Below are 26,320 nucleotides of genomic sequence, written 5' to 3'. Positions count from 1 at the left end.
TCATATTGCCTAACAAAAACCTGCTAATTATAGATTAATTAAGTTTTTCAATCTCGTAATTCTTTGGGATTAAAGGTTACACATGATGTGGCTAAAGCATTTTTTATTAACCTTTATTTTTAACAAAAATATGTTCCTGTCTATTTACTAAAATGCCTATCTTCCAACTGAAGCTCCAGTTCTATGACAAACTGACTTTGGCACAGATAGCCCTGTTAGAGTCACTGGGATTGCTCAGTTATAAAATGGTAATTGTCTGTACTTTTGCACACATGGGAGCAGGAATGGATTAGATCAGAATATGCCTTATTGATAGCTAAGGTCTAGCCAACAACTGAAACTGAAACAAAGTTGGAAGGCTTAGCACACTATGATTGATTGTTTCAACAAAAACTTATATTTAATATGCACTCAGAGACATTCTTGATTTCCATAGGGCTGAAACTTTCTCTTACACTTTTTGTGGATTAAATATGTGCTTTCCTTCAGAAGACAGGGAGACCAAATATGGCAGGCAGGACTATAGCTGGTAAAACATGATCAACAGATACGTGGTTATGTTTTGTAGAAATTCAAGCTGTGTATGTGCTTTCTGCACAGCTAAATGTTAACAGTGTCCTGGCTCTTTAGGCTGAGGTGAGTGTGATGCGTAGTCCCCAGCAAGGAAGGTTTTAAAAAGGAAAAATAACCACATGTCCCCTTCTGGCTCATTAGGATAAGACTTGTTTTCCTCTGCAAGGGGCAAGGGACTAATGCAGAATACTGCTGGCTTTGATGTCTGCTAGCAGCCTGCAGCTGAGATGAAATGGAAGGCATCCTGCAGCAGGAGCAAGCAGCTGCTCTCATTTCCCCTGGACACCCACAAAGGGCTGAGCAGCCTTGCCTTTGAATTGACATCACATTCATGCTGGCAGCACCAAAATACTCAGTGTCTTATTTACTCATGAGAGCAAAAAAAAAAAGACTCTGACTTACCAGCTTTATCTTGACTGCACAAGAATGACTATCGCTATCAGGACATGCAGTGCTCTTGATCCCTCTGTACTGAGGGAACAAAGGTCCTGGACATCTGCCAGGGCTTGATAGGTAAGGTATCGTCAGCTGGCAATGGTCTGTCTTGCAGCCATCAGTGGAGCATGCTCATGGAAATCCTCTCCCACTGCACGAATTCTTCTGGTAGCAGGCTATGGTTATGCAGCTCTAGCAAGTGAAATGAGGTATGATACCTGGTGTGATGCTAGAGAGAGGAATTGTGATCAGAAACCCAGGGTAGGAAGAAAGGCTGGATGGTGGTAGTGAAGGAAAATGAAGCTGAGGGGTGGGTATAGGATAGCAATAGGGAACTCCATGGTGGAGAATAGAATCCATCAGCATTAGGAGGTGTTTACAGAACCGCTTTGTGGTTTAGGGTGCTGTGGTCAGAGATCTGATGGTCAGGCCTGTGTGACAATGCTGAGATATGTACATGCTGTGTGTGCAACTCCCACAAGAGTCCCTGCTGTGGGAGCTAGCATGGTGTCAGCAATGGCTGAGAGCTTTGCCACCAACCTGGAGCAAAAGCCATAGGCACTGAAGCCCAAGAGAGATCTGACAATGTCAAATCCCCAGTAGCCAATGCAGACAGTACTGAATGGAGTCACTCTGGGATCTGTTATCTCTCTCACCACTATCACCCCGGTGAGCAAACAGGTCTCAAACACAGGCTGGAGCCAGGACACTGAAATGCCAGCTGACAGGCCAGCGGTATTAGTAGTTTATATTGTACTGAAGCTGAGCTGTGTTCTGTGATGTGCAGCAAATTCGTCAGGGCTCTGGCTCTGTTTGCACACCTCCCATTGCTAGCAGTGTAGCCCTCCCTGAAGGCAAGAAAGAGGATGGATGCCCCCTTGATGTGAAGAGCTGTAAGACTGTGGGCTCATCACCTGCTTGAGGACACAGTGTGGTAGCTGCAGCTTTTTTATTTTTCCCTGTCTCCTAGAACTGAGCAGCCCATAAAGCTGGGGAACTTGGGCATGCTGTGCTGCACCATGCTGGTTTGGCTGCCTGCCCTGCTGCAAATTCCTGGGGAGCTGGTAGGGTATCTCACTCTTGGAAGTTGTCTTAAGATAATCCCTGATGCTTCCACAAATGCTTGACTCTCGAGCACGTCATGACTGCACATCAGACGTTCTGGATTATCTGCTTTTATTCTTGTGGCAGTATTTAGGATGTGTTCATTCCTAGCAGGTTTGCTGTATAGCCTAAAGCAAGTTACTGTCACAAAGTCGGAGGCCAGTTTTTGCTGCTTAGTCACCTTTAAATATTAACCTGAATAATGAAATTATTCAAAAGAATGCCACAGGGTAGGAGTGCATCCCCCCTCTTAAATACTAGAGAATGAGGCAGTTTCTTTCAAGGTTAAGATCAAGTCTGTATGCTAGCAACAGCTATTTGAGTTGTGGTTTAGAGCCTGATTCAAATGTGGAATTCCCTTTTTCTTCTGGCATATCAAGTGAGTCCAGGTGTGCCCTTAATAACACTGCCCTTCTACAAACACACTCAATATTTAGAGCAGGGAAGAAGAAATCTAAATTTCTGACTTGTATAAGGAAAGCTTCTTTTCAGTTGAAGTTGCAACTTCCAAAAACTTGCCTGCACTCAGTAGCACTCTTCTTGTCTGGATATTTCATTCTTCATCTTGAGTCAGGAAGGCAGCAATATAGAGCTAGGTTGTGCTATCCTTAAAATTTGTGCCCATATGGACACAGTCAAAGGTTTTGCCCTTCATTTCAGGGCTAGCACTCTAGGCCCCAGAGAAGTCTGCTAACTCTGACCATATTTTTCTTGCATCTTTCCTTAACAAAATCTGCCTCAGCCAGATCCTGTTCTCTGCTATCCTTCTGTTCAGCTATTGTTTCACTGTGGATCCTGCTTGGCCAACACAGGAACTTTCCCTTTTTTTTTTTTCTTCCTGGACCAAACCCATAATATGCAGTAACATTTCAAAGTAATTTTCTCGCTGCTTCTAGGTAGGTTCTCTCTTGTTTTGCTACACCAGTACTCGTTGCAAACAGTGGGGGTGTTATTTGGGCATCTGGTTCTCATAATCCATCCCCTGTTCAAGGAACCTGATTGATTTGCTGCTGCTGCCAGGAGGGCTGCAGGTACCTGTACCCCATCAGCAATGGGTGGTTTGTACTTGGTATTACATCCTGTCAATGTCTGAGCAATTCCTCATTTATGCGTAAAATGCTCTGTCTCTTCTTGGCTTGTGACTTCATGTTAGTGCTGCCAGCTGCATTTTTCTTCTTACCTGTCTGCTCGGCAATTTGACTTAATGCAGTCATTGAGGAGGCTGTATTCTGAGCCTTTATACACAATCTGAGTAAAATCTGGTGTTAGCACAAGCTCTAATCAATTTGCCCATTTAATTTCAATTCAAACTTTGAAGTAGTCTCTAACATGACCACACTGTAGTCCACAGCTGTGCTTGCTTTCTGTGGCCTAAGATCAGCAGCTATCTGCCCAAGTCCCCTGGGTCATTTCTTGTCTTGTAAAGCAGCAGTAGTTTTACCTGCTGCACCCCCCTGCGTTGGGATGGTAATCTATCTGTTATACATACTGTGGTTCCCAGCCCCTTTGTCTTTTCCCATTTATGCATATCATCCCCTAAATTATCTTCCTCTGGTGACTTCAAATCTAATTCTCCACCACTTTCTGCAGATACAGCAGCTATTTTTAATTTTTGTATCCTGATCTGCTTTTGCAAGTATCTAATTTTAGCTTCACACTTAATATGATCAGGTTCCCTTGGAGCTCTCCTTTGCTGTAGGGCAAATGGCTGCACCGTGCTTGTTAATCCTTCTACTGGATTCTACTGTTTTCTGCTTCTGCAGCTTTTCTTTTCCTTTTTCTGAATTGAAAATACTGTATTTCATTATTACTTTTTTGAGCCACTAGACTGTACTATTCAAGTTTCTTGGCATTTTCTTTAAAACACAGTTTTCAGATCAAAGCAGTTATTTTCTGCTCTTACTCTGATTCTATCAGCAAAAAATGTTTTAGCTGCTTCCCACAACAGTCACATTGATACAGGAATTGTATCCTCAGGTTTCACTTCATAGCTAGAGAACACTTATTCTATATCATCCCTGGTCCTATGGGCTGAAATGAAACATCCCTTCTTCCATGGAAAGGTGCCTGTAGCTTGAAACATCTTGGCAGGTTTTTTGTTGATTCTTTCGTATTGCTCTGATCTTCAGCTGGATCAGTCGTATCATTTGGGTGGCATTAGTGGCTTGTCAAGGTCACTGCCTGCGGTGACATAAAGCTTGGTATCCACCAAAGAAATGAAAGACTGGGCAAACAGTAAGGGGCACATGTTGGCTAGCTAATGAAAAACTTTTTTTTCTGGCCATGCAACATCCTAGTCTGAACACAGCAAAAGGAGGCTATGATGTCTTCAGACTGAAATTGCACTGTTCTTGCACAAGGGCTTCATGGAATATTGCATCTCGGGAGCCTTCCCTTGGTCAAAGGGGCCAGCATTGTCTTTGGGCTCTTAAATGACACGGTGTGCCTCTAGCACTCATGAAACAAATCATGTTTACACTATGGAAACAGCCTGCAATCCAACTGAATATTTCGCTTTGTTTGTTGAGCTGACCAGCAAGGAAGACATCCCTGATCAGAAGAAGAGGGGAGAAAAGGACACAATATGCTAATAATGGGTCCAAAGCAGAAAGAGATACAGTCCTATCAAGATGGAAAAACTCAGAGCTGAACTCAGTTATCAGAGGTTCCCAGTAGTGACTGTGGCATACAAGGTATCCTCATGACAGCGTACAAGCAATGACCCTTGGCACAGCACCAGCAGTACCGCTGGAGAGGACTCATGCAGAAATGCATGTGGTACTGGTAGGGTCTCTTCCCAGAAGATCACAAATGCAGGTAGACTAAACAGTTATGGTTAGAGAAGAAAACGTTATGTGCCAGTAGAGGAGATGAGGGTGATTATTTTTAGCTTTAGTTTCCACAGAGACTGTGCATCAAAAATAATGAGAAAGGACTGGCAGGCACAGGAGGCTGTGAGGTTTGCACTCAGCTCCACGAAGAGCATCTCGAGGATGAAGCTAGATCAAGAAATGAATTTGAGAAATGCATTGCTAAATCAAAAAAGGCAAAGGGCCCATATTCCCAACTTTTTCTGAGGCCCTGAAAGCTCTCACTCAAAGAAATAATTTATTTTTGAACTTTACTGATTGGCTGGTTTTGCAGTGGCCAATGTGGGCACTTCAGATACTTCAACCTTGCTGGAAATAGAGCAGGACAGCTGGGAACTTGAAGATCTCTGCTTTCTTCTTCAAGAGACCATGAACCTATTCTCCTATGTGTTGTCCAGTTACTGGTATGGATCTACAGCAAGTGCCATAGGCCTTCAATCTGGAGTGATGGAGTTCTACCTGCCATGCATCAGTGCTGGTGCCCTGAAACAGGCAGAACTGTGAAGGATCAGTCCCTTCAGGATGAATGCCCTGGGGACCATTCAGTTGCAACCATGTGTCATGACCTACAGCTAGCAAAGCTGAATCTTCCATGAAAGAAGAGCCAGCAGAGTGATTACAGCTGAGTTCTGGCTGGAGGAACCCTGGGGCTTGCTGCTGCTTTATTTTACTAAGCAGGTAAGTTCATGCTCTTTTAACTTGTGGGGAAAAAGCTTCTGATTCAGTGATGGGGCAGGATCTCTTCAGCAGCATGAAAGAACACAGTACTGATTCAGCCTTGGCTGTGCATGAAGAAATCCCTGGAAGACCCACCTCTGTCCTGACTTACCTGTCAGAATAGCACTGAAATTTTGGCCTGAAACATCTGTCACTTTAGTTCTTCATTGATCACCTGAGCTGGCTCCCTCATGCCAAGCATGATAGTGATGGGGAGAAGGGATGAAAGGGTGTAAGGTACCAGCTGCAGCTTTTCTGGTCCTGTGCACTAGCTAGTTTGGAGGGTATGCTAAAGCAGATTAGCTGTCAGCTGTCCCATGGAGATTATCTACCTAGTGCAGCTAGCCAAGGAGTGTTACACCAATGGTCTGCTCACTTCTCCCTTCCCTCTCATCCCCTCCAGAGCCAGCGGGGTAGGTGGGACCTAAAAACACCTCCTGGCATCAGGCAAAGTAGTTGGGGAAATTCCTCAGTGGGCTTGATATGTTGCCATTGGACATTGTCAGGACTCCGCTCTCCCTGGGCAGGCTCAGAAGTGCATGCTCAGGCACCTGGGAAGGCTTTGGGGGCAGTGATTGACAGACTGAGGTCTCCAACTTCTTTAGACTCTTTCAGAGCTGGGTAGCAGCTGAACAGGTGAGGTTGCATATCTGGATTTTAGTCCTTGCCTTTCAGTCTTTGATAATAAGTAAATACTACTGTCTCTCAGTGTACAGAATAGGAAACACCTTCTGACAGAAGGTCGCTGGCAGGAACTGGTGTCCATTTTGATCTCTTGAATGCTATCACTTTTCTGAACTTCTGAACTGCGCTTTTTTTTTTTCTGGGGGTGTCTGGTCTTATAGATGCTTCTGCTGCAGGCTGAGTGCTCTCATGTCTGTAAGGCCGTTCCAGAGCAAGTATATTAGATAGTTATACCTGGTTGCTGGCAGTCTATGGGGAAACTCAGCCTCCTCTGTAGATGTCAGTGAGGATATAAAGCTCACATGAAATGGGAAGACATGGTCGGGCTGGATATTGCAGGGAGGACCATTCAAGAAACTCAGTGTGAAAATGGTTTGGATCTGAGTCCTTATTGCTTTGCTGTCCATGGCTGTGCAGAGAAATGCTGGAGCATCCTTCCCCACCTGCTAGTTGCACCCAGTCTGCACAGATATAAAAAGAGTAGTTAATGAAGTATAGGAGCATCCATCCTCCAGCTTACATAAGTAGTAAGGAAGGGTTTGATTCAGTGTGACGAAGGGAAAAGCTTGAAGAAAAGAGAAGATAAGGCACCTGATCGTTGCAGGAATGATGGAGCGTGCTCTGCAATAAAATTAATCCTATAATGGGCTCATCTCTTTCTGGATGTGTCAACAGTGTTATGGTGCTTTATGACCCAGCATTTTTTCCCTTGTTTTTCTCAAATTTACTTGTTCTTTCTGCCTTTGCCCTCCTTCCCGGGCCCCTGCACACGCCGGCCCCTTCCCTCCTCCTGTCCCTGGGCTGCCGGCCCCCGGGGGCTCCCCCGCGCTCCCCGCCGGCTGGGTGGGGATCGATGTACGCCTTCGCGGCCGGGAGGAAAGGCAGTCTCTCGGGCGGCTGCCCGCCCCTCCCGCCGGCCGGGCCACTGGGGGTCAGTGTTGCTCCGCCACAGCTGCGGCCGCGCCGGTCGGGGCTGCGCCGGGGAGGCGGTGGGAGCGCGCAGCTCCGGCTGCCCGCGGGGGAGGCGGTCCTGTGCCACGGCGGCTCCACTAGCAGCCATGCGAGCTGGCAGGAGCAAGGCTCAGCTTGAGACACTCGGACGCCCTGCAGTCGTGCTTCCGTAGAGGAACCCTACCGCTGCCTCAGTTTCCCTGTCTGAAATGCAGTGCATCACCTGTCTCCCTCCTCTTCGTCAGCAGCGCCCAGAGGCCCCGGTGAGAGTCTTCAGCTGAGTAGTCACTGACCAGATGGCAGAGCCCCCTTCTTTGCCATTGCTTTTAGTAATTACTGGAGAGGAGAGATGGCTAGAGCAAGCTAGGATCAGGCCAGCAAAGGGGATGCTGATTCTTCTCCTTTCCCTGGGACCTGTGTAGCCAGATGTGTACGTGTTGTCGCTGGCAGCCTGCCTGGCCCTTGTCAGATGCCATGCCCAGAGCTCTGCCAAGTGTGGGGATGTGGCAGCTTGTGGGCCTGCCAGCTCTGCTGCCTATGTGGACAGGCAGCAGCCCGCAAACCCTCCCTGAGGTTCATTTGCACCGGGAGGTGCACAGCCCCTCTGGAAAGAGTCAGCTGTCATGGCTCACCGGCAGGCAGGGTGCCGTGGGGTGAGCCCAGGGCAGACGGCAGGGCAGGCTGTGCTGGGCCTGGTGGGGCTAATCCGGGCAGGTCCTGCGCAAACACGGCGCTGCTGCTCCTGTCTGCATGGCCCCAGCTAGTATCCACAGGAAGGAACTGAAAATCAGACACAACTGCATGGCTGGACCAAGTCTTGCCTTGCCCGTGTCATTCAGCAACTGCTTTTTTCAAGCCCTGGAAGTTAAGCAAGGACCTTGCCTAAAAATCAAATCCCAGGTGGTTTATTGACCTGCGGCAGCTGGAGTTTGGTATCAGAGAACTGCAGAGCAGTGGCATCCTTGAATAAGATTCAGAGTAAGATCTATTAATCTATTTTGTTTTCGAGTATGTCTTTCACTCAATAATAGGGAGCTTGCTGCAGAAACTCGCTGAAGCTTGTATTTGTCTTCTTCAATCTCCTGGCCAGGCCCATGCTTTTCTACTTGGCTGCTTTGAAGCACATCTCGTAACATACTTCCAGATGCAGCATGACCCTAAAGGCAGGTCCCAGAAAGCAGCCTGCAGACCTCAGAGCACTAACAAAGCATGGGTGGTGCCCCATCTCCTCCTGGGATCTGAGCAGGGAGCAGCAGAGCCAGGCTGACCTCCATGCTCAGCTTCCTGCTGATTTTCGGCATTGCGGCAGCAGCACAGACCTGCCCTCGCCTCAACAACCTGGGCTGAGACTCAGCTGACCTACCTTTGCATGTGTGGTGTGTCAGCATTGATATCTGATCTAGTCAGCCAGAATGAGCTGCTTTTCGGGCATTGTTTATCTGATCTATTCTAGACGGATGTCTGCTTTGCAATAAGTCACCCCCAAAGTGTCTCTTTCTCCCCAGTGACTACACAAGGATCTTGCAGCAACTAGCTCAGACAAGGCCTATGCGGGTGAAGCCCAGCGGGTGCTAAGCCCCTGTCCAGCCTTCCAGCTGGAGCCTTACAAAGGGCCTGTTGTGGTTGGGGATCTCAGACAACTGATCAACCGGGGCATGTGCAATATGCAGTTGTGGCTGCTTGCTGTTAAAATGTTATTTCTGTTATGGTGCTGCAAACCGGATCTCATGCAAAGAATCTAGCTGCTAGATTCTTTGCTCAGGAGAAGGAAGGTTGTTCCCCTTGTCTGACCTCCCTTCTCTGAGGGGGTCCAAGCCCCATCTCCTGCTCCTAGTGAGCAGTCACAAAGTGGCAGCCTCCTGGGCCAGACATTCTCCATCTCTGCAGCTGAAACTGTTCTCCTGTGTAGGACTCTTGGAGACTGTGAACAAATACAGTATCAGCAGTTTTACATTCCTTGATATAAATGAAGTTACATGGCCAGAAGCTGAGACTTCTGACGTTTATTGCAAGTGCTCTTTATAATACCAACATGAAAGCAGAGCGTTTATGTATTTAGAAGTACATTCACTTTGGAGAAAAGCACCAAAAACCCAGTACAATGATCGTACATAAACTACTGGGGAAACTAGACCCAGCCAGGAAAAATGACCTGTGCTCTTTTGTAATCACTCTTGAAACTTTCAGAGCAACATTAATCCAAAGGTCTCAAAGCACTTCAGAGATGTGTAATAGGTGGAGACACAGCAATCAAAAGCTGTGGCAGAACTCACACTGATTTTTGTAGGCTTTGGATGAAATGAATGCGTAATGGAGGTCAGGAACTGTTGCCCCCAGCCACTCTGCTTGAACCACCAGGTGCCTTTCTTCCTCTTCTAGTTTCAGCTTATCAGTGTCATCACTCTAGAATACATGGCACCAATTTTCACACCTTGTACCTATATGCACAGAGACTAATAGAGCTGTTGAAGACTAGGGAGGCTGTTCCCATAATCTAGTCTCACCCTCTACAGCACACAGCAGCCGTTCTTGACTTCTGAAGTCTTAAAATGATGGAAAGGACTCACAGCCTTAGCTAATTGTTCCAATAATTAAATGCTTTTATTGTCTAGAGCCTGCACTTAATCCTTGCTCTCAGTCCATCTAGTGGCAGTTTTCAACACTGAACCTGTGTTCTCAAAGACACTTCTGAATGAAAAAAGCACAAAAGCTGGTTTAGCAATTAGATGAGGTTTCTACCGTTTAAAGCTGTACTGCACAGTGTAAGTATTATAATCTGTATTTTATGAAACAATATATGTTTATTTTACATATATTTCATATATTGTTCCATGCAATATGCAATAAGTGTACACCTAGGTCAGTCAGTTCTCTCTTCTCTGCTTTTGCTCTAGCAAAGACAGGCCAAAGAAATGAACAGCTGTGCTTCGGCTCAGTGAGACCTGAATTCATTCTTGATTCCTTCACAGGGAGGAAAGTCCATAGTAGTAGGGGCAGCTGATAGGAAAATTGCGCTGCTTTTGCATAAAGCTGATGCTCCAATAAAGCCTTGTTATTCCTTGTTTTTGTAGATCCCGAGCAAGGCAAGTAGTTTTGTGCATGGCCAAAATAAGGTCATACAGTGAAGATCAGGATGAAGAATTAGTTGGAGCTGGAGATCAGCATTGCACATATTGAAGCAACGGTGTGAGTGAGGAAGGACGTAGCTGTGCTTTATGGTCAGCACACTTGCTTGCCCATGCAGCAAGTTGCATGGGACTCAAAAGATGCCTTATCTTGCCTGAACCTGCCCCCCAAAAGGCTGAGTACACCAGCTAAACTCACCTCAACTGGACAGAGGCACCCTGGGCAGTGTTAGCTCTTAGATCTGGCAACTCTTAGAACCATGGTGCCTCTTTGTAGAGCTGTCAGTTGCTCTGAGGTTAGAGTATGTGAGCATCACTACAAGGGTAGTTGCTTTTCACCCAGCTGTTGGCCAGCTGTGGGAAGCTTCAGCACCAGCAGTGTTGGCCATGACAATGTGTTTGCATACATGGATGTTCAGAGCATGCTGTGATACCATGCTACACTGCTGTTGTGGGGGTTTTTTCCTGAGAAAGAAGGAAAGAAGTTTGTGCAGTTCAGCAGCAGGAACAGTAGTAAAGAAAGCTGAGTTTTCATCCATCTCTTTCCAGGTTTCCTGGCTGAAACTACAGCCTGTCTGTGCCTCCCCTTAAAAAAAGGTAATTATCTCTTAATCACAAAAGTAGAATGAGAGGAATCAAGGAAGCAGAGCGGCTGCCCTAGAGAAATGCCCAGGAAAAGAAATACAAAAGCCTGTGTGTCTTCATGTAATGAAAACAATGCACTTAACTTCTTCAGGTAACAAAGATTTAATGTTTGTAGGTGCTAGGCATTGCTGTGGTTAGCTTGGTGTCAGAGTGATAGAAAGATCAGAGTTACAGCAGTACTACCAGTTACCGCATAATTTCTCTATGTCACTGGGGAACCACCTGCATAGAAATCAAATATATCATACTTACAGCAAACGAATGCAAACAATGGTGGGTTGGAGCTCTGAACGTGTGGCTAGCCCTGTTGGTGCTGGAGGGTCAAACAACACTATAACAACCACCACAGACACAGTAAACTGATAACATGCTCAAAGAGTATAAATCACTCTTTCCTATCTCTTTCATTGTGGTGTTCATGACACGCTGTGTTTCTGATTGTGCAATCAAATGGCATTTGACTGAAGACGTTTGGTGTTTGTAAGGGAAGTTGTTCCTGAGCCAAACTGCTCCCTTGGAGCACAGCAAAGAGTTGCAGCACTGTGACAGGTGCTTTTATAAACCATAGGATCCTTGGTGAAATTACCCTGGGCCTCTCCATTCAAGTCCTCCATTGTATGACAAAAAACAATGTATGTGAGAGATTGGTTAAAATCTTCATTGACTGTCCCTGCTCAACTTAAACTGAGTATTTTCTTTTGCCGCCTGATACCAGTTCCTCGCCACCAAAAAAACTTTTTGTAATCAGGAAAGAGAAAAAGCCAAGACGTGGAGTATTAAGTCATAATTTATAATTAATTTTCTTCAGATGAAAATAATTTTCTGAGATCTTGTAGGGTTTGCTTGTTTTAGATCAGGTTCTTAGACAGCACTTACATTATACATGCCCACACTCAGAAAAGATTATTTCACCCCATGTGTTTACTGTCATTATTCTTTTGAGTGTATTCCACTTGATTCTGTAAAACATTAAATACAGCAGAAGAAATACCAAAGGTGAAGATATTGACTGCTGCTAGTGTTACAAAAGATAAATAAGCTGAAAGCATTGACATGACAGCCTGAGATACCATAACAAATTGTGAGTTTTCTCCACTCCAAAACTGCTTTCAAGCCATGGTCTTTTCTACAGCAAGATGGGAGGGTGAGGAAGGGCTGAAATAAAATACTGAATGAAAAGAAAATATTTTTAGCTTTTACCAGCAAACTTTTCAACGCTGATATGCTTTTCACCCATTCTGCTGTTCAGCAGGGACAGGAGACCCCATTCACTGGTGAGAAAGTATGCGCATGTGTACGCTGCCCTCCCCAAAGGCAGTCAGAGGATGTGGCCATGTCAGTCTGGGGGTGCAGAGCTCTTCCAGGAGGAAACTGCCAGTGGCTGTAGCCCAGGGGCAGTGGATGCTTCCGTCAGTAACTCTGCTTTTGTTTCCTCTTCTCCCCCTTTCACATCCTTCCCTTCTCTCCCACTCTTACCTGCACCTGACAAAGGTAAGCACAGCTTCATGTGCCTTTGAGTCCAGTTTACGCAGCAATGGCTGCCTTATGTTTTGCAGCTGAGATATATAGAGAGAAAATCACACCTGATTCTTTGGCTGTTCAGAGCTGGGGTTGTTTGGGAGATGCCGTGGAGTCTCATGCACTCTGCTTTAAGGCTGGCTTAGTGGCAACGCAGTGTTCATTTTGGGAGAGGAGGTCAGTATCTGCCTTGGGCAGCTGGTGAGGATAACTCCGTGTCAGACTCCTCTTTCTGCCTCTGTAATCTCAGCCCATCCTGGCCTGATGTTTCTGATTGCTCTGCCGAGGGCTTGGCACCTGGTTTTGTCTCTGCAGACAGCTCTTTCCTCTTCTCTGAAGGCTCTTTTTTGCTTGGTGCCTCTGCTCTGTCTGTCCCTTGGCCACCATCATCTGTGGCACTGGATGTTACCTGCATCACCGCTGCCAGCTGAAGGGGCTCGTTGCTTTTCTTCCACCTCCGGGCCCCCGAACGTGTATTGAATTCGTACATTTTGCCAGTAACTTGTAAGGGAGAAAAGACAACCAGTTAAAATCATTCCTGCTTTAGCAGAGTAAGACATGATAGTCCTCCCCAGGATGGGGTTGAAATGAGAAACACGAAGCACCTGGAAAATCAGCTGAGTTGGGGAGGTAGCCCCAAGAGGGAAAGCCTCATTTCCACAAGTGAGTGGGGGGACCTGGGTGTCGTGGTGGCCGCTCAGGGGAGATGCTATTCCATCAGTGTAAAAACTGCCTCTGCAGTTCAGGGAATAGGAATATTCAAAACATTCCTATTCAAAAAAAAAAGGACCTTCTTATCATCCTATACCTCTATCCAAGTTACAGCTACCATGGGTTAACATGGGCAGTGTAGCAAACTCATCCATAGTCCTTAGTTGCTAGGACTAACTCTCCCAACACTTTTGCCTTTGGCCATGCTGAGCAAGGCTATTGTATATATATGTCTGTGCCTATTTTTTCAAGCACAGTTGCCTGACTGAGGTAGCAAAACCTGCTAGGAACACAATACGCTACATACATCTTCCAGACCACGTCAGGTCCTCTAGGTTGACCCAAGATTTGGAGATCTGGGATCCCAAATAAGTTTTGGCTGTATGCATTGCTTCTCCATTTGCACAAAATGCTTTCCTCCAGGCTTGCTGTGCACATTGTCATTAATAGAGTGAAATACTATGTGTTTTCTGTTTGTGCAAGTACATGCTTCCCTTATACATACAAAATATTGTTAAATTTGGGTTGTTTAGCACACATGGCTACCTTTCCTTGTTAGAAAGGTTTTTGGCCCTCTTCAGATTTTATGGGTAATTTCTACTTAAAAGCAAGTATCTTCTCCTTCAGTTCATTTACTACCTAGGGATAGGTGGAAAAATTGCCATGCGTCCAGTGTGATTGCCTCACAGTCTCAATCACTGTCTCTTGCTAAACAGACACAGAATCGGGAGCTATAGTGGCACTTCTTGTAATTAAACATTCTTAATATGAGACAAACAAAAGACCATTAAGGCCTGGAAAGACATGGTGGTTACGTGTTATTACATGTTACAGTTTGTATCAGAATTAATGGTTTCTGACACATAAACACAATTTGAGCAATTAAAGATGAAACTGGATCTCCTTATGTGTTATTTTTCCTGAATGCTTACAAGGCGGGCATGTTAAAGCAGCACAGATCAGGAAGCAGCTCCTGACCATCCCTCCTAATCATATTGAACCAATGATGTCCTGGGAGTTATTAAATCTCGTTTTCAAACCACCAACACTTGGTCCTCTAGGGTTTGGGATGAGCTGTGGAGGGGAGAGGGGAGGAGTGGGGAGCACACATTTCTCTGCTGACACCACAAAGCTGTGTTACAGCTTAATGTTTGTGTCAGGCATGACACAAAGGCTATGGCTCTGGAGGGCAGTTTGGATGGGCGCAGATATCCTTAAGTCTGGTGTGGTCAGGTTTGCTGAGGAAGGCAGCCATCAGCTGTCCTGCAAAAACACTGGGAAGCAGCTCTTGCAGCGGCCTAGAGAACATCCGTATTTAATATATTACAAATGCAGTTACACAGGGAAAAAGCAGGGACTTTGGAGCCCATCCCTCCAGATCTCTTTATAAATAGCAGGTAGGTTTGGACCTGGACCAAACTGGCCTTGAGCAGCCTTGTGGATGGGCTTAATTGCACAGTGGGGTCCCATTTGTTTGCCCAAATTCCACTGAAGTCCCCATGCCTAGTGTTTCCCATTAGCTCACGGCATCCGACAGCTCTGAGCCAGCTAATAAGAAACACAAGGTACAGGCACTTGGGTGGAAATTTGGCCAGATGAATCCAAGACTTGAAACAAGCCTGCCTTCTTCTGGATAATTTTTAGACCTATTGTTTCAGACCTATTTTCGGATCTATTTGTTAAAGACCTATTTTGACTAACTGTCACATTTTACCAGCCCCCGCCCCCTCCGTGCTGGGGCCCTCAGCCATTAGATGCCAGGCCAGGCATCGTGGTGTGGGGCTCAGGCAGGGGCTGTCATTCAGGGGGATGAGGTAAGGCAGATCAACCCTTAGAAAAAAACCATTTTTCTGTAATGAATCCTGCTGCAGAGCACAGTGGCTGTCACTTGGGGAAGGGGATAAGCACTACACCTCCTGGGTCATCCTGGTTTTCCCAGCTTTTGCCTTAATTTCACTTTTCTCAGCCGATTAATCAGATATGCTCAGAGATCGCATAGCTGGAGCCGGGTGACACACTTGGTAGCTGATGCCACCACAACTGTATCTAAAAGCCAATGGTCTTCCCTTTCCTCCCCAACAATCCATGCTAGAGCCTTAGATAAACAGCAGCAACGTACTGTTGCTGCAAGGGAAGAGGTTTGTGCAGGAGCGAGTAACTCACCCCCCCACCCTGCATCCAGGGAGAGGTTTAAGAGACGAAGTCAGTACATCTGCAGCTGTATTAATCTGCCGGCCATTTCCCAGACATGGGAAGGGTGAAACCACATAGCCATGACAGCACCAGAGCAGGAGGCTTGCAGCAAATTCCTCCTCCCCTCCCACCTTCCTATGCCAGATCCATACATTCACGTTTAGCAGAGGAGTAGTGAATAATCTAGCCATGGGATGTGTGCTTTCAAGGGCCATAAGTCTATTCTGCCGTTAGAAATGTTACTAGGGCACTGTCTTGATTTTCACTATCTGTCTGTGAAATATAGCTCCCATTCTCCTTGGAAACAGCAAACCTGAAATATGAAAAGCAAATGTTGAACCATATTTAAATCAACTAATCCAGTTTGTTTCCAGCCGAATATTCATATCCACTGTTAATTGCTTTTTATTACCTGGGTCTCTGGCTTCTCCATCAAAGACGGTGTTTAGCTTTGTCATTGTCTATGAAGAGAGACAAAACGTGAAATGAATTCTGTGAATTAGTTAAGTAAGAAGGAGAAGTGACTTGGAAACAGTGACCTACATGGATGGAGGTGGATTTGTATGACCTGCATATTGCATTCCTGTAGGCTGGGTTTAATCAAGACTGGCAACAAAAGCCCTTTGTTATGTAGGGTGTTGCCACTAGATGTTCAAAGGAGAATTAATAAAGTCTGACACGCTAAATGCCTCCACATGTGTAACCACAAGAGGGTCACCTGCACCCAGAGGAGGCTTGGGAATCCCCTCTCTGAAGAACTTGGGGAGGGAGGGTATGCTAATGAAAGTGCCTGGCAGCCTTTATGCTATGGCTATGAAAAGGAAGGAGCCCCAAGATCTAGGAGCAAAAAAAGGTCTATTACAGTGAAAATAACTGCGGCATTTTGCTGCAAACAGCTTATCAAGACCAAACTCTTTACAGCTTGGGCACACTTGTGTACCTTATTGGTTGCACTCAGGCGGCTCAGTGTTAGCTGCACAGGTCAGTGGTGTCAGCAGCTCAACATTGCCGTCAGTGAAGCTGGGGCACCAGTCATCCTGCCTTTGCAGCTGCAGCAAGTCTCCTTGTCACTGGTCCAGGCACAGCCTCTCTGGCCTCCCACGTACGGGGCTGCTAGAGAGGCTGGAGAATTCGGCACTTGGAAGCAAAGGGGCCACAGCACGGGTGAGGACCCCTCACTCCCAGTGTTGCCTCCAAATACAGAGGCCAGCTGGAGCACTGAAGTGTTTTCAGTTTGGGTGCAATCCTTTTTTCCTCACCTGTCATTTTTATATTCTCTTTGGAAAACATACACCTTTCACAGAAAGGGTCCTATGATCATATTTCATGATGGGGCTGGGCAAAACAGGGTTTTGTTTTGAGGCCAGCAGTACTTACCACAACCACTTCTTTCTTATGTTTCTTCTTTTCTACAGAAAGGAAAATGCACATTGTAAAGAATCAGATTTTTCTGACAGTGACTATAGACACTAAAGCTAAGATTTCCTTAAACAAATAGACATTCTTAGTACTCAACTTCTGAGACATCTCAAATGAATGAGCCTTATTTCTTTTTAAAGGCTGATCCCTCATACTATTTGAAAAGCAAACTCCTTCATAGCATTTTGGAGTGAGAATCCACAGTTGTCAATGACTAATCAAAAGTTTAGCCTTGAAAAGTCTTATTCCTTCAGTAATAAATAAATAGCAATGGTTTCTTTAACAAATTTCCCTTTCTAAATAGTATAAACAGATACTGAAATTCACCTTTGTGGGTATTTGAACTACAGATGTAGATTTTTTTTTTCCATGAATGTTTGTAGTTGCAAAACTTGTGCACTCAAACATGCGCTTGGAGACAAAACAGGGAAGTGCTGCAGATCCAGTCAAGTAAAATTCAGATTGAAGAACAGTTTGGTTAGATGTGAATTTACCACACTATTAACTCATCCCACATGCAAACAAATAGAGCAGCAGTGCCACGGGCATCTCGACAGCATGGATTTGTGGATGATACCCAACTAGTTGCAATGATTTCTTCTTGCTCGCTCCTTGCCAATTTGTTTAATGGCCTTTCTTTGGAGAACTGTATGCCTGGCCACTAACAGGCTTTACAACCGGGTGTGCCATACTCTGAAGTGCTGCAGATGGGTCTCAACCTGAGCACTGATGGGAAACCTGTTCTGTCTGGCCTTTGCTGCCCAGCATTTGAGAACCAGTTTTTCAGAAAGCACCAAGCATCCATTTTTTGGAAACCAGCCAACGCTGAAATGTCTCAAACTGGGCAACCAAGAGAACAGCTAATTTTGCTGGGTTTTGTTAGTTGTGTTTTTTTCAGACTGGGAGATACTGAATGAGGAGAAGGAGTTATAAAAGCAGGGTCTTACTGAGCCTATATGAGCCATCCTTGCTAGCATGGGGACTAAAAGGAATAAGACTGCTTCAAAAACCACTTTTTTTTATGTGCAACTTATACCCCTGGTGAGTTACACAAACCCCTTTAAAAGCACCAATACTTTAAAATAAATCTGCAGGTATATGAACTAATGGTGTAAAGGGATCACATGAAGGGATCAGAGAACAGGGAATTAGAGTGGAGAGGACTCTTGAAGGTGCTGTAGAAGGATGGGATTATTTTTTAACAGATAGCATATGAATTGCATGTGAAAAATACAGTAGTTCTTTAGCATCCATGCCACAATACCAGGCTACTCTGAATTTGGTTTTTACCTAATAGTTAATAGATTGGAAGACTAAAAGGACCATGAAATCACTTAGACAGGCCTCCCATAATCAGCCAGGGTTATTTAATCTCAGTACTCTCTTACTGGGTCAAATTTATTTGTCTAGAAATGGATTTACAAATTTTACACTGAATCATAAACAAGGTCTTGTTGTGAAGTATTAAAATATAGAAAAGAGGTACACACCTGGAGCATTTATCCTGTAATGAAAAAAAGATTAAGAGTGTAGTTAACAAATGTCATACTTTTGCCTACATAAAAATATCATGCTTTGTTCTCTTTTGTTTGGCAAGAAGGATGTGTTTCCTTGAGTTCCGGGATTTGCTTGATTTGTTTGGTTTCTGGTTTTGCTTTCACTGAAGGTCTGCATCATTTAATGCTGCTCTCAAACAGGAAAACAGCCCTGAGCACTGCTCTAACACCTCTCCATGAGTGGATGATATTAAAAAAATAAAGTCTTATTGATGATAGCATGATGGATTTATATAATCTGGAAAAATATATTTTCAAATACTATCATCTTGTTCCTTCCTTGGAGGAAAGTAAATTTTTTAGATCTGATGTGCTCAGATAATACATTTCAAAATATTTGAAAGGTTGTAAATGTTTTTGAAAATATAGAAATTGCTTTTGAATGGGAGAGCCTGGCTCCCGATGAATCACTTGCCCTATTAATAAATAATACCTATAGCCAAGCTATATGCGGCTAGATTAATTTGTAATTTTTATCACAAATTGGTAAATTCCTTACACACGCCATTTGAATTATAATCAGTGTCATATATTACCTCTTTACATTTACTATAATTTCTAAATTTAGGTCCAGATCCTGAGAATACTTATAGAAATCCTTTTTTTTAATCCCAGTCCACTTAAAGAGCTGCTTATCTTTGTTCTGTGAAGTAAAAAGTCAATTTAGAGGCAGTCTGGCTTCAGCCTGCTGAGAAGGCAGCCAGCAGGGATCTCTGCTGCTTCCCACAATGAACCAGAGCTGGTCCCAGGTGCTTCCGTGGCTTTTGCCAAGCATGAGCACTTAGAGGTACTGCGAAGCTTTATGGGCCAGAGCCCTGCAACGGGCCTGGGTAAAAGTCCAGGAAATCTGCAGAAGTTTTGCCAGAACAAAGAATCTGGCATGAGCACCAAGGTTTGGAAAGGACTCTGGGATCCGTAGCTGAGAGGGAGGAAAATGAATCCAGTAACTACCTAGATGGGAGCTCCCTTGGAGTGGGAGCCAAATACAAACCAAAAACATTTGTATTTTTGGTCAGTACAGTCAGACACAGACTCTTGACTGCGCCTCATGAGCATAGCTGCCTTTAGAAGTCATAATTGTTAATTCCACTATTACCTTCAGCTAATGCTAATGTTAGTAAAGCCATGGAAAAAAATGCCTTGGATATTTTTCCTTGATTTCATATCATTAACACCAAATATCACTGTAGCCAGTAATAGCATTTACTACAGTGAAGGGCATACGGCTATAAAATATTCAAAGCGCAGATTTCATTACAGCTGAAAGGCCTGAGTTCTCTCTGTCATTGCCAAGTGTTGCTGAATGTTTCCCCAATGTGACATTTGGGAGGACTCACAGAGGCGCGCTGTCTGCTTTGCCTGCCGGAGGGCAGCGGGTGCGGACCCACGTCGCCATCAGGAACCCCAGGTACCCCAGCAGTCCAAGGAGCAGCAAACTGCCGAGGGTGATGACAAACGGCACGTACCACGCCGATTCAGAGTAGAGGTTTTCCCTTTTCGTCACAATAGTGAAGCCAGGCTTTTAAAACAAGATAAGAAAAGTTCCTCAAGGCTGCATACTTGTAAGGTTACCGACACCAACAGCACGTTTCATCTGTTTGAACTTCTGCACTGGAGCACCTGGCCCAAACTTGCCCCAGGGCTCTGCAGATGATGAGCAGAGGGAGATAGTGTCTGCTGGAGACAGTGATTCATCCCACGTACCTGCCTGCTGACTGCCGAGGCAGCTGGCATGACTGAAATGGACCACTGAGCTCCTGGGGCAACCAAAGGCAGGTGAAATGGAGCCCACCCACGATGCAAAAAGGAGGTTCCAGATCACGTTTCGATGTCTTATATTAAAACCAGCATGCCATGGTGGGGTTTAAAAGCCTCAGGTTGCCTGAGAAGCTGCAAGCACACTGTTGGAGGGTAAGCAAGCTCAGGGAATACCGCCATTACCAAAATAATGGTTCCTTGTTACCTAAGGCAAAACTGGAAGTAGGTCATCTTTACTGCAGTGATCATTCGGCCCCCTTTGTAAGAGGAGTTTCATAAATTTACATAATTACATAAATTTCAGTGAACTTACTGTTGTGGCAATGACAGTAGTTGGGTTTGGGATAACTCTGATGCTTAAAGTCACTGTTCCAGTTTTAATTAGGTGTGTAGCTTTGTCCCTGGCAGATAGTAAATTGTCATCTGTTATATAGACATGCAGTCTGTAAATCCAGTTTGTATCAAGTCCACTCTCATAGTCAAATCTCGATGCAAGAATCAGCCGAGACGTGTTGGAGCCAGCACTTGGTGAAAAGGTGAAATGATTGTTCACATTGCCTGCAAGCGGTAGCAAAACCCAAAAACAATGCCAAAAAAAAAGGAATGAAAGAGAAAAGCAATTCCGCATTACAGTACAAGCAAAAAGATCAGTTTCTCTTGACAACTTGTTATGGATCACTATACACCTGTGCAGTGAACTATCATTGGTAAGAATGGCTCATCGATCTTTCTGATATCAGACAAAATCAGATAAAACAATATAGTCTTAAAAGCATTAAAATATGGAATAAGACCCTCTATGGGGACACAGCTGAAAGGAGGCTGTGGAAACACTTCAGGGCTGTAGGGCACACAAGAGATCACCCGAATGACCTGTCCTTACAGCCTGGAGAGCATCCAGAAGCAGCAGCACTCAGCCGGGGCGAGGACCCTATGCTATTGCTGGCCTCTTCCCGCTACTGGGGTGTTCCTGGAGCGGTCCCTAGGCCACACAGACACCACCAGTGCCTCCAGAGGCCCCTCCAGCCCCTCTCCACAGCTTCTCCCTCTGCCCAGAGGCAGACGCCTTCGAACAGGTCCCCCAGAAGAGAGCTGATGACTCAGGGGACATTAATTGCCACCAGGGCTTTGTCTGCACTGTGGGGGCAGAGAGGAGAGTTCACTGATGATGGCCTCTCAGTCCCACAATTTCTGTCCATGTAACGAGATCTGCTAGTGGCCTGGGCTGCAGGTAGATGAGCTCCGTCTCTTAGGCTCCAAGCAGACCACATGTAGGAGAGATCAGAGCCATGAAAAGGCACCACATGTGCTTTGTTTTTGCTCTTGTTGCCCCATACAGCTCCAGAGTTTAAGTGACCTTGCAGGCTATGTCTATCGTACAACACAAAATGGGCCATGGGCTGCTCTGTGTCTCGGAGGCCAACTGCATGGCACAGCTCACATCCACACAGCCAAACCCCTGAGCCTTCACCCTGGTCTGCCCACACAGAGCACCTGCCAGGTGCAAGGTCTCAGGTCCCTCAGCAATGCCCAGGATCTCTTTGGGAATATACTGCTTGGCACAGACCAAAATCATGCCAGCAACCAAACTTAATGCTTCAGCAGTGTGGGCCAATACCACACCTGTGGCCAGACCCTGATTTACTGACACAAACACAGCCTTCGTATGGGCTCATATGTAAATACCATTGCTGCAGAGGTCCTCTGCGGCGTTAAGGGGCTGCAGAGATTCTCTTTTTCTATGCTCACAGCTTTTTACTGGCACCTGGACAATCTGCTCCCTCCTTCTCAGCAGTCAGGTCAGCAACAAAAAAAGAAATTGCCCCAAGAGAGTGCGTACCCCTTTATGTGAAGCTGAATGTCATCCCATACCGTAGCAGTTCTCTGAGTGGATGCAGCTGATTACTATGTTCAAACACACGATCTTAAAATGGGGTTTTAATGCATGCAGCATGGACCTAGGACATGCAGGTTTGCTCAGTTATTTTGAACGGTGTACCAGCAACTAAAGGTGAGGTATGCAGAGTAACAGAACCCACCATCCTTTCTCAAGATATACTCAGCTGTAATTGGAAGTGAAATTTGACCCGGCATATGATTCCAGCTCATTCTTCTGAAGTCCTTCTCAATTATGCAATTAATTGTCAATTAAATAACATGGTAGGCAATCCAGTCTTGCAAGAGAATGGTTCTAGGCGGTAGCACCAGTAGCCAACTTGTGGAGAGACATCACTTTTAGTAAGCAGCGAAGTAATGATGTGCAAAACCTGTGGATCACAACTAGCCCTCCATGAGACGTAGCACATAAACTGTGCAAGACTTTGATTTACGAATCAAAGCAAACCATCAGCATTCACTAAATTTTGCAATGCTCCCAGTTCACACACCACGACACAGTACCTTCATTAATGAAGTAACGGAAAGACCTGGGATCAGAATCACGATCTTGACATTCAATCCTGAAGCCATTAATATTGGTCCCAACAGCTAAGCTGACTGGGATTTGAAATGAATAGAAATTGGGTGAACAAACTGGTTCTTCATCATTTACTTCCAAAACATTGACAGTTACCTGAAAGAAAAGAGAAATAGCAAGCTGAAGCTCCTCCACTGTGCTGAGCCAGAATTTTATTAACTTCAGAAACTGTTTGGCTTTTCACATTTTGCTCTTTTGATCAACAGCAGTTGAAGAGCAATGAACCTCCCTTCCAATCTAGTTTCTACCAGAAAACATCTGTGATCATTTGACCTTCAATTCTTCTTGTGATCAGCACTCTTCAGGGAACAGGTTCCTTAACCCGAACCATCTTCCAAAACTGCAGGGGTTTTGATCCGGTATGTCTGACTATTTGAATCACCTGAAGTGTGTCATAGTAAGAATGAGAAATAATAATAGTACCACATATTCATTAAACTGCATTTCAAACCTCACAAATTGCTTCACAGTCATTAGTTAGGCTTCTTAGCATATTTAATAATTCAGAGCATGATCCATTGAAGGAAGGAAGGAAGGAAGAATCCTTATAGACTGTTCCCAGTGAGAGAGAAATACTGGTAATGGCCTTCTGCATGGCTGGGAGCACCCCAGGTAGCACCAGATGTGCTTAATGTCGGCTGGGATTAGCTGGCTGAGAGAAAAATGTTACACTTCTCAAAGCTCTTTCCTCTAATGTCTGCTAATCTTTAACATACAACAGGTAAACTTGTCATCATTACAAGCTCCTACTGCTGAATTTTCCTTAATCATCACCGTGAAATATTATAGGTGATAAAGAAATTAAGTACCTTCCACCTAGCACCTCCATGGGTGGTGCTTTGCTGGAATAGAAAGCAGGAAACCTGTATCCCTCCCCCCCCAGATGTGCAAAAATCAAATGTAAGGCAAGGCAGTCACAAGGGAGAAGATGTGAAAAAGAGTGAAAAGGAGGCTGTGTGTGAAGGACACTGAGATTCTTTGAAAGAAGTGACCGTAAAACACCTTTGTGGATATACCATCTATATTTTTTCTTCTGAATAAAATATGTCTGGTTTAATAGGTTTAATGTTATCGTGGTCCCGGGCATGCTTTTGGCTCCTGCCAGATAGCACCATCAGGGACAAAACTAGATCACGGTCAGGGGAAGGCATGTGTAATGGTCCATGCCCAGTAGGCCATGTGGACACAGCGGTACTGGGTGGGCCTTCTGACATTATCCCTAGAGGCTGCCCAAGCCCTCATCCCATCCCCAAGGTATGCAGCACATCCCTTCTGTCCCACCCCATGAAAACACAAGTCTGATGGGCTGCAACACAATTCTCGCGTTACTTTGGGCTCTTTGCAGTGAAAAAATGTCACATACAAAATCAAAAGTATGTTTGAGGGCCAAGGAGCACTACACAAGGTCCAGAAAGGACTTGGCACTAAGCATGGCTAAAATCAGGTTGTGCTACCTGGCCTCAAGACCCTTTCCTTTTTCTATTATCTGGTACATTCGTAGCCAAAAAGAATATCTTAAATTGTCTAGGGCACAGAAAACTATTTCACTGCCCAGGTAAAATAAAAAAAAAAGACTGAGAAACACAACCCACAGAGTTAAAAATACAAAAATATTACTTTAATTCTTTTTTGTAAGAAATAAAGCAAGACTGAGTGAACACCACCTTTTTCATCCGAATAATATACAGCTCTGTGCAGGGGTGGACTTACCTTTTACAGACAAAAGTGCTTTGCCTAATGTCTTACCATTCTTGTCAGGAAGAAGAGAGAAAAATGTAGATAAATGGGGAGAAGTAGAGTGGATTTACTCACAGATGCTGTTGCAGTCTTCTCTTGATCTGAGGCCTGTACTATGAGAATGTGTTTCTGAGTCGTTTCATAGTCTAATCTAGCTAAAATCTTCACATCTCCTTTGGTTGGGCTGATCCAGAAGATATTTGTGTAATCCCTGGTGCCTCCTCCTGCTACAATGGAATAAGTGATGACACTGGGTGGCCAGTCCTTGTCTCTGGCATTCACTCTTCCAATGCTGGATCCAACTAAGAGACAGAAAATCCATATTTCATTAACATTTTAAGGAAAACAAAGTATAGAGTAGTTGTTCCAACCAAAACTTGATGAATCTGTTTTAGAGTTTTTCACCCCAAAAAGGTAAAGCAAAAGTGTCAGAAATACTAGTTCACCATGCTGTGCTATGGCTCTCCCGTATATGGGCTTGCCTGCTAGCAATAAATACCAAAACATGAGGAGTCTGTAGACAACCAGAACAGAAGTGCTCCGGCAGTGAGGGCCACCTCGAGCCCTGCACTGACACGCATGAACTCCTGCCTCGTGGCAGCCCGAGCGCTGGCGTGGTTGGAGGAACATGACTCTCTGTCTGCTTTGAAAACGAATTGGTGCTGTTCCTTCCAAGGTGTTTGGAGGTGGTTTGAATTACCTTTGTGCTGAGCATTTATGAAGCAAACTACAAATGGCAGTTCTGTAAACTGTGAGAATGAAGATGGGACTGTGCATGCCCATCTCTACATACACTGATTCCATGCTAAATGCATATGGGGATATACAGGATGAATAGTCCACACGCACAGAGTAAGACAGAAGGAGGATGTAAATGAAGGGTTGGCATTTTTTTTTCTTTCCTGACCCGGTGAACTCCAGCCCTACTACAAACTGTTGGCTCCTGTTTGGTACAGCAACAGCAAGCACCCTGTTAATGTCAACTCAGCTCAAAATAAAAAACAGTCTGAGTCCAAAAAACATTTCTCTTTATAGTCTCAGTATCCAGCAAAGGTCTGTGGCCGACACAGAGAGGTTTACAGACATATCCATGTCACAGATGGGTTTCAAGTACTATATTTCTAAGGTACACACCAGTGGTATGAGGAGACAAGCACAGAATTGGAAATGCCACAAAATTCACTGCATCATATCCGCTGGGAAACAGCATAGAAAGCCAAGCTCCATCCATGCACCAAAGAAATAAAAGTTGGACAAGAACAACAGGCTGCTGAGCCTGGTATGAACACCTGAAGGTCAGGGCCCTCTGATTGCTGAGTGGCCGCCCTGTGCCTCCTTGTCCCCCTCAGCCCTCCTTGCTTTCCTGGCAGTTTGGCTCCTGCAGGGGCAGGGCTGCCAGGGTCTCTCCGCCAGGCAGACCCCCCCGGGAACCAGCCCCCCCCAGCCTTCCCAGTCTCTCCAGCTCCCTCCCAGTCCATGCCGCAGCTTTGCCGTACTCTGCAGTGGCCAATGACAGCTTCTCCACAGGGCAGACAGGGGATATTTTTGCAGACCTGTGGACATTGGCAGGATCCTCCTGACAAGAGAAGGAAGAAAACAGAGACCTGTGGGCGAGGGCTGGAAATTTGTGCTTGCTCCTTTGCCCATGGCGAGGGAGAGGAGGTAGTGAGCAGGCTAGTGGGGCTGCTTGAAGCATGTCTTTTCCTCCTCCCACCCCATGCCTCCTGGCTTAGGCAAATGGACACAGAAGCACCATAGAGCCCACAGGTCTGCTGACCATAGCCACAGCTGCCTCTGCTTGTGCTTTGAGCCTGCCCTGGCCAGAATAATTTGATGAATTCAAGCACA

At 45.2% G+C, this 26,320-nt stretch overlaps 1 protein-coding gene across 1 annotated transcript in view; it reads right to left on the bottom strand.

The window, feature by feature from the left end:
• Positions 1-12,800: 12,800 nt before the first annotated feature.
• Positions 12,801-26,320, bottom strand: part of CDHR3 (cadherin related family member 3) — a 36,782-nt gene continuing 23,262 nt past the window's right edge. Inside the window, exons 12-19 of the mRNA XM_009821472.2 lie at positions 24,548-24,774; positions 22,660-22,831; positions 20,573-20,817; positions 19,839-20,020; positions 18,436-18,449; positions 16,904-16,935; positions 15,939-15,987; positions 12,801-13,123 (exon numbers count right to left, since the gene is read on the bottom strand). Coding sequence (XP_009819774.2) covers positions 12,801-13,123; positions 15,939-15,987; positions 16,904-16,935; positions 18,436-18,449; positions 19,839-20,020; positions 20,573-20,817; positions 22,660-22,831; positions 24,548-24,774 — 1,244 coding nt within the window. The remainder of the gene's footprint in view (positions 13,124-15,938; positions 15,988-16,903; positions 16,936-18,435; positions 18,450-19,838; positions 20,021-20,572; positions 20,818-22,659; positions 22,832-24,547; positions 24,775-26,320) is intronic.

Source organism: Gavia stellata, chromosome 4, assembly GCF_030936135.1.
Source record: "Gavia stellata isolate bGavSte3 chromosome 4, bGavSte3.hap2, whole genome shotgun sequence".
Taxonomy (NCBI): Eukaryota; Metazoa; Chordata; class Aves; order Gaviiformes; family Gaviidae; genus Gavia; species Gavia stellata.
Note: the sequence above shows the minus strand (reverse complement) of the source record. Positions and strands in the feature narration are given on the sequence as shown.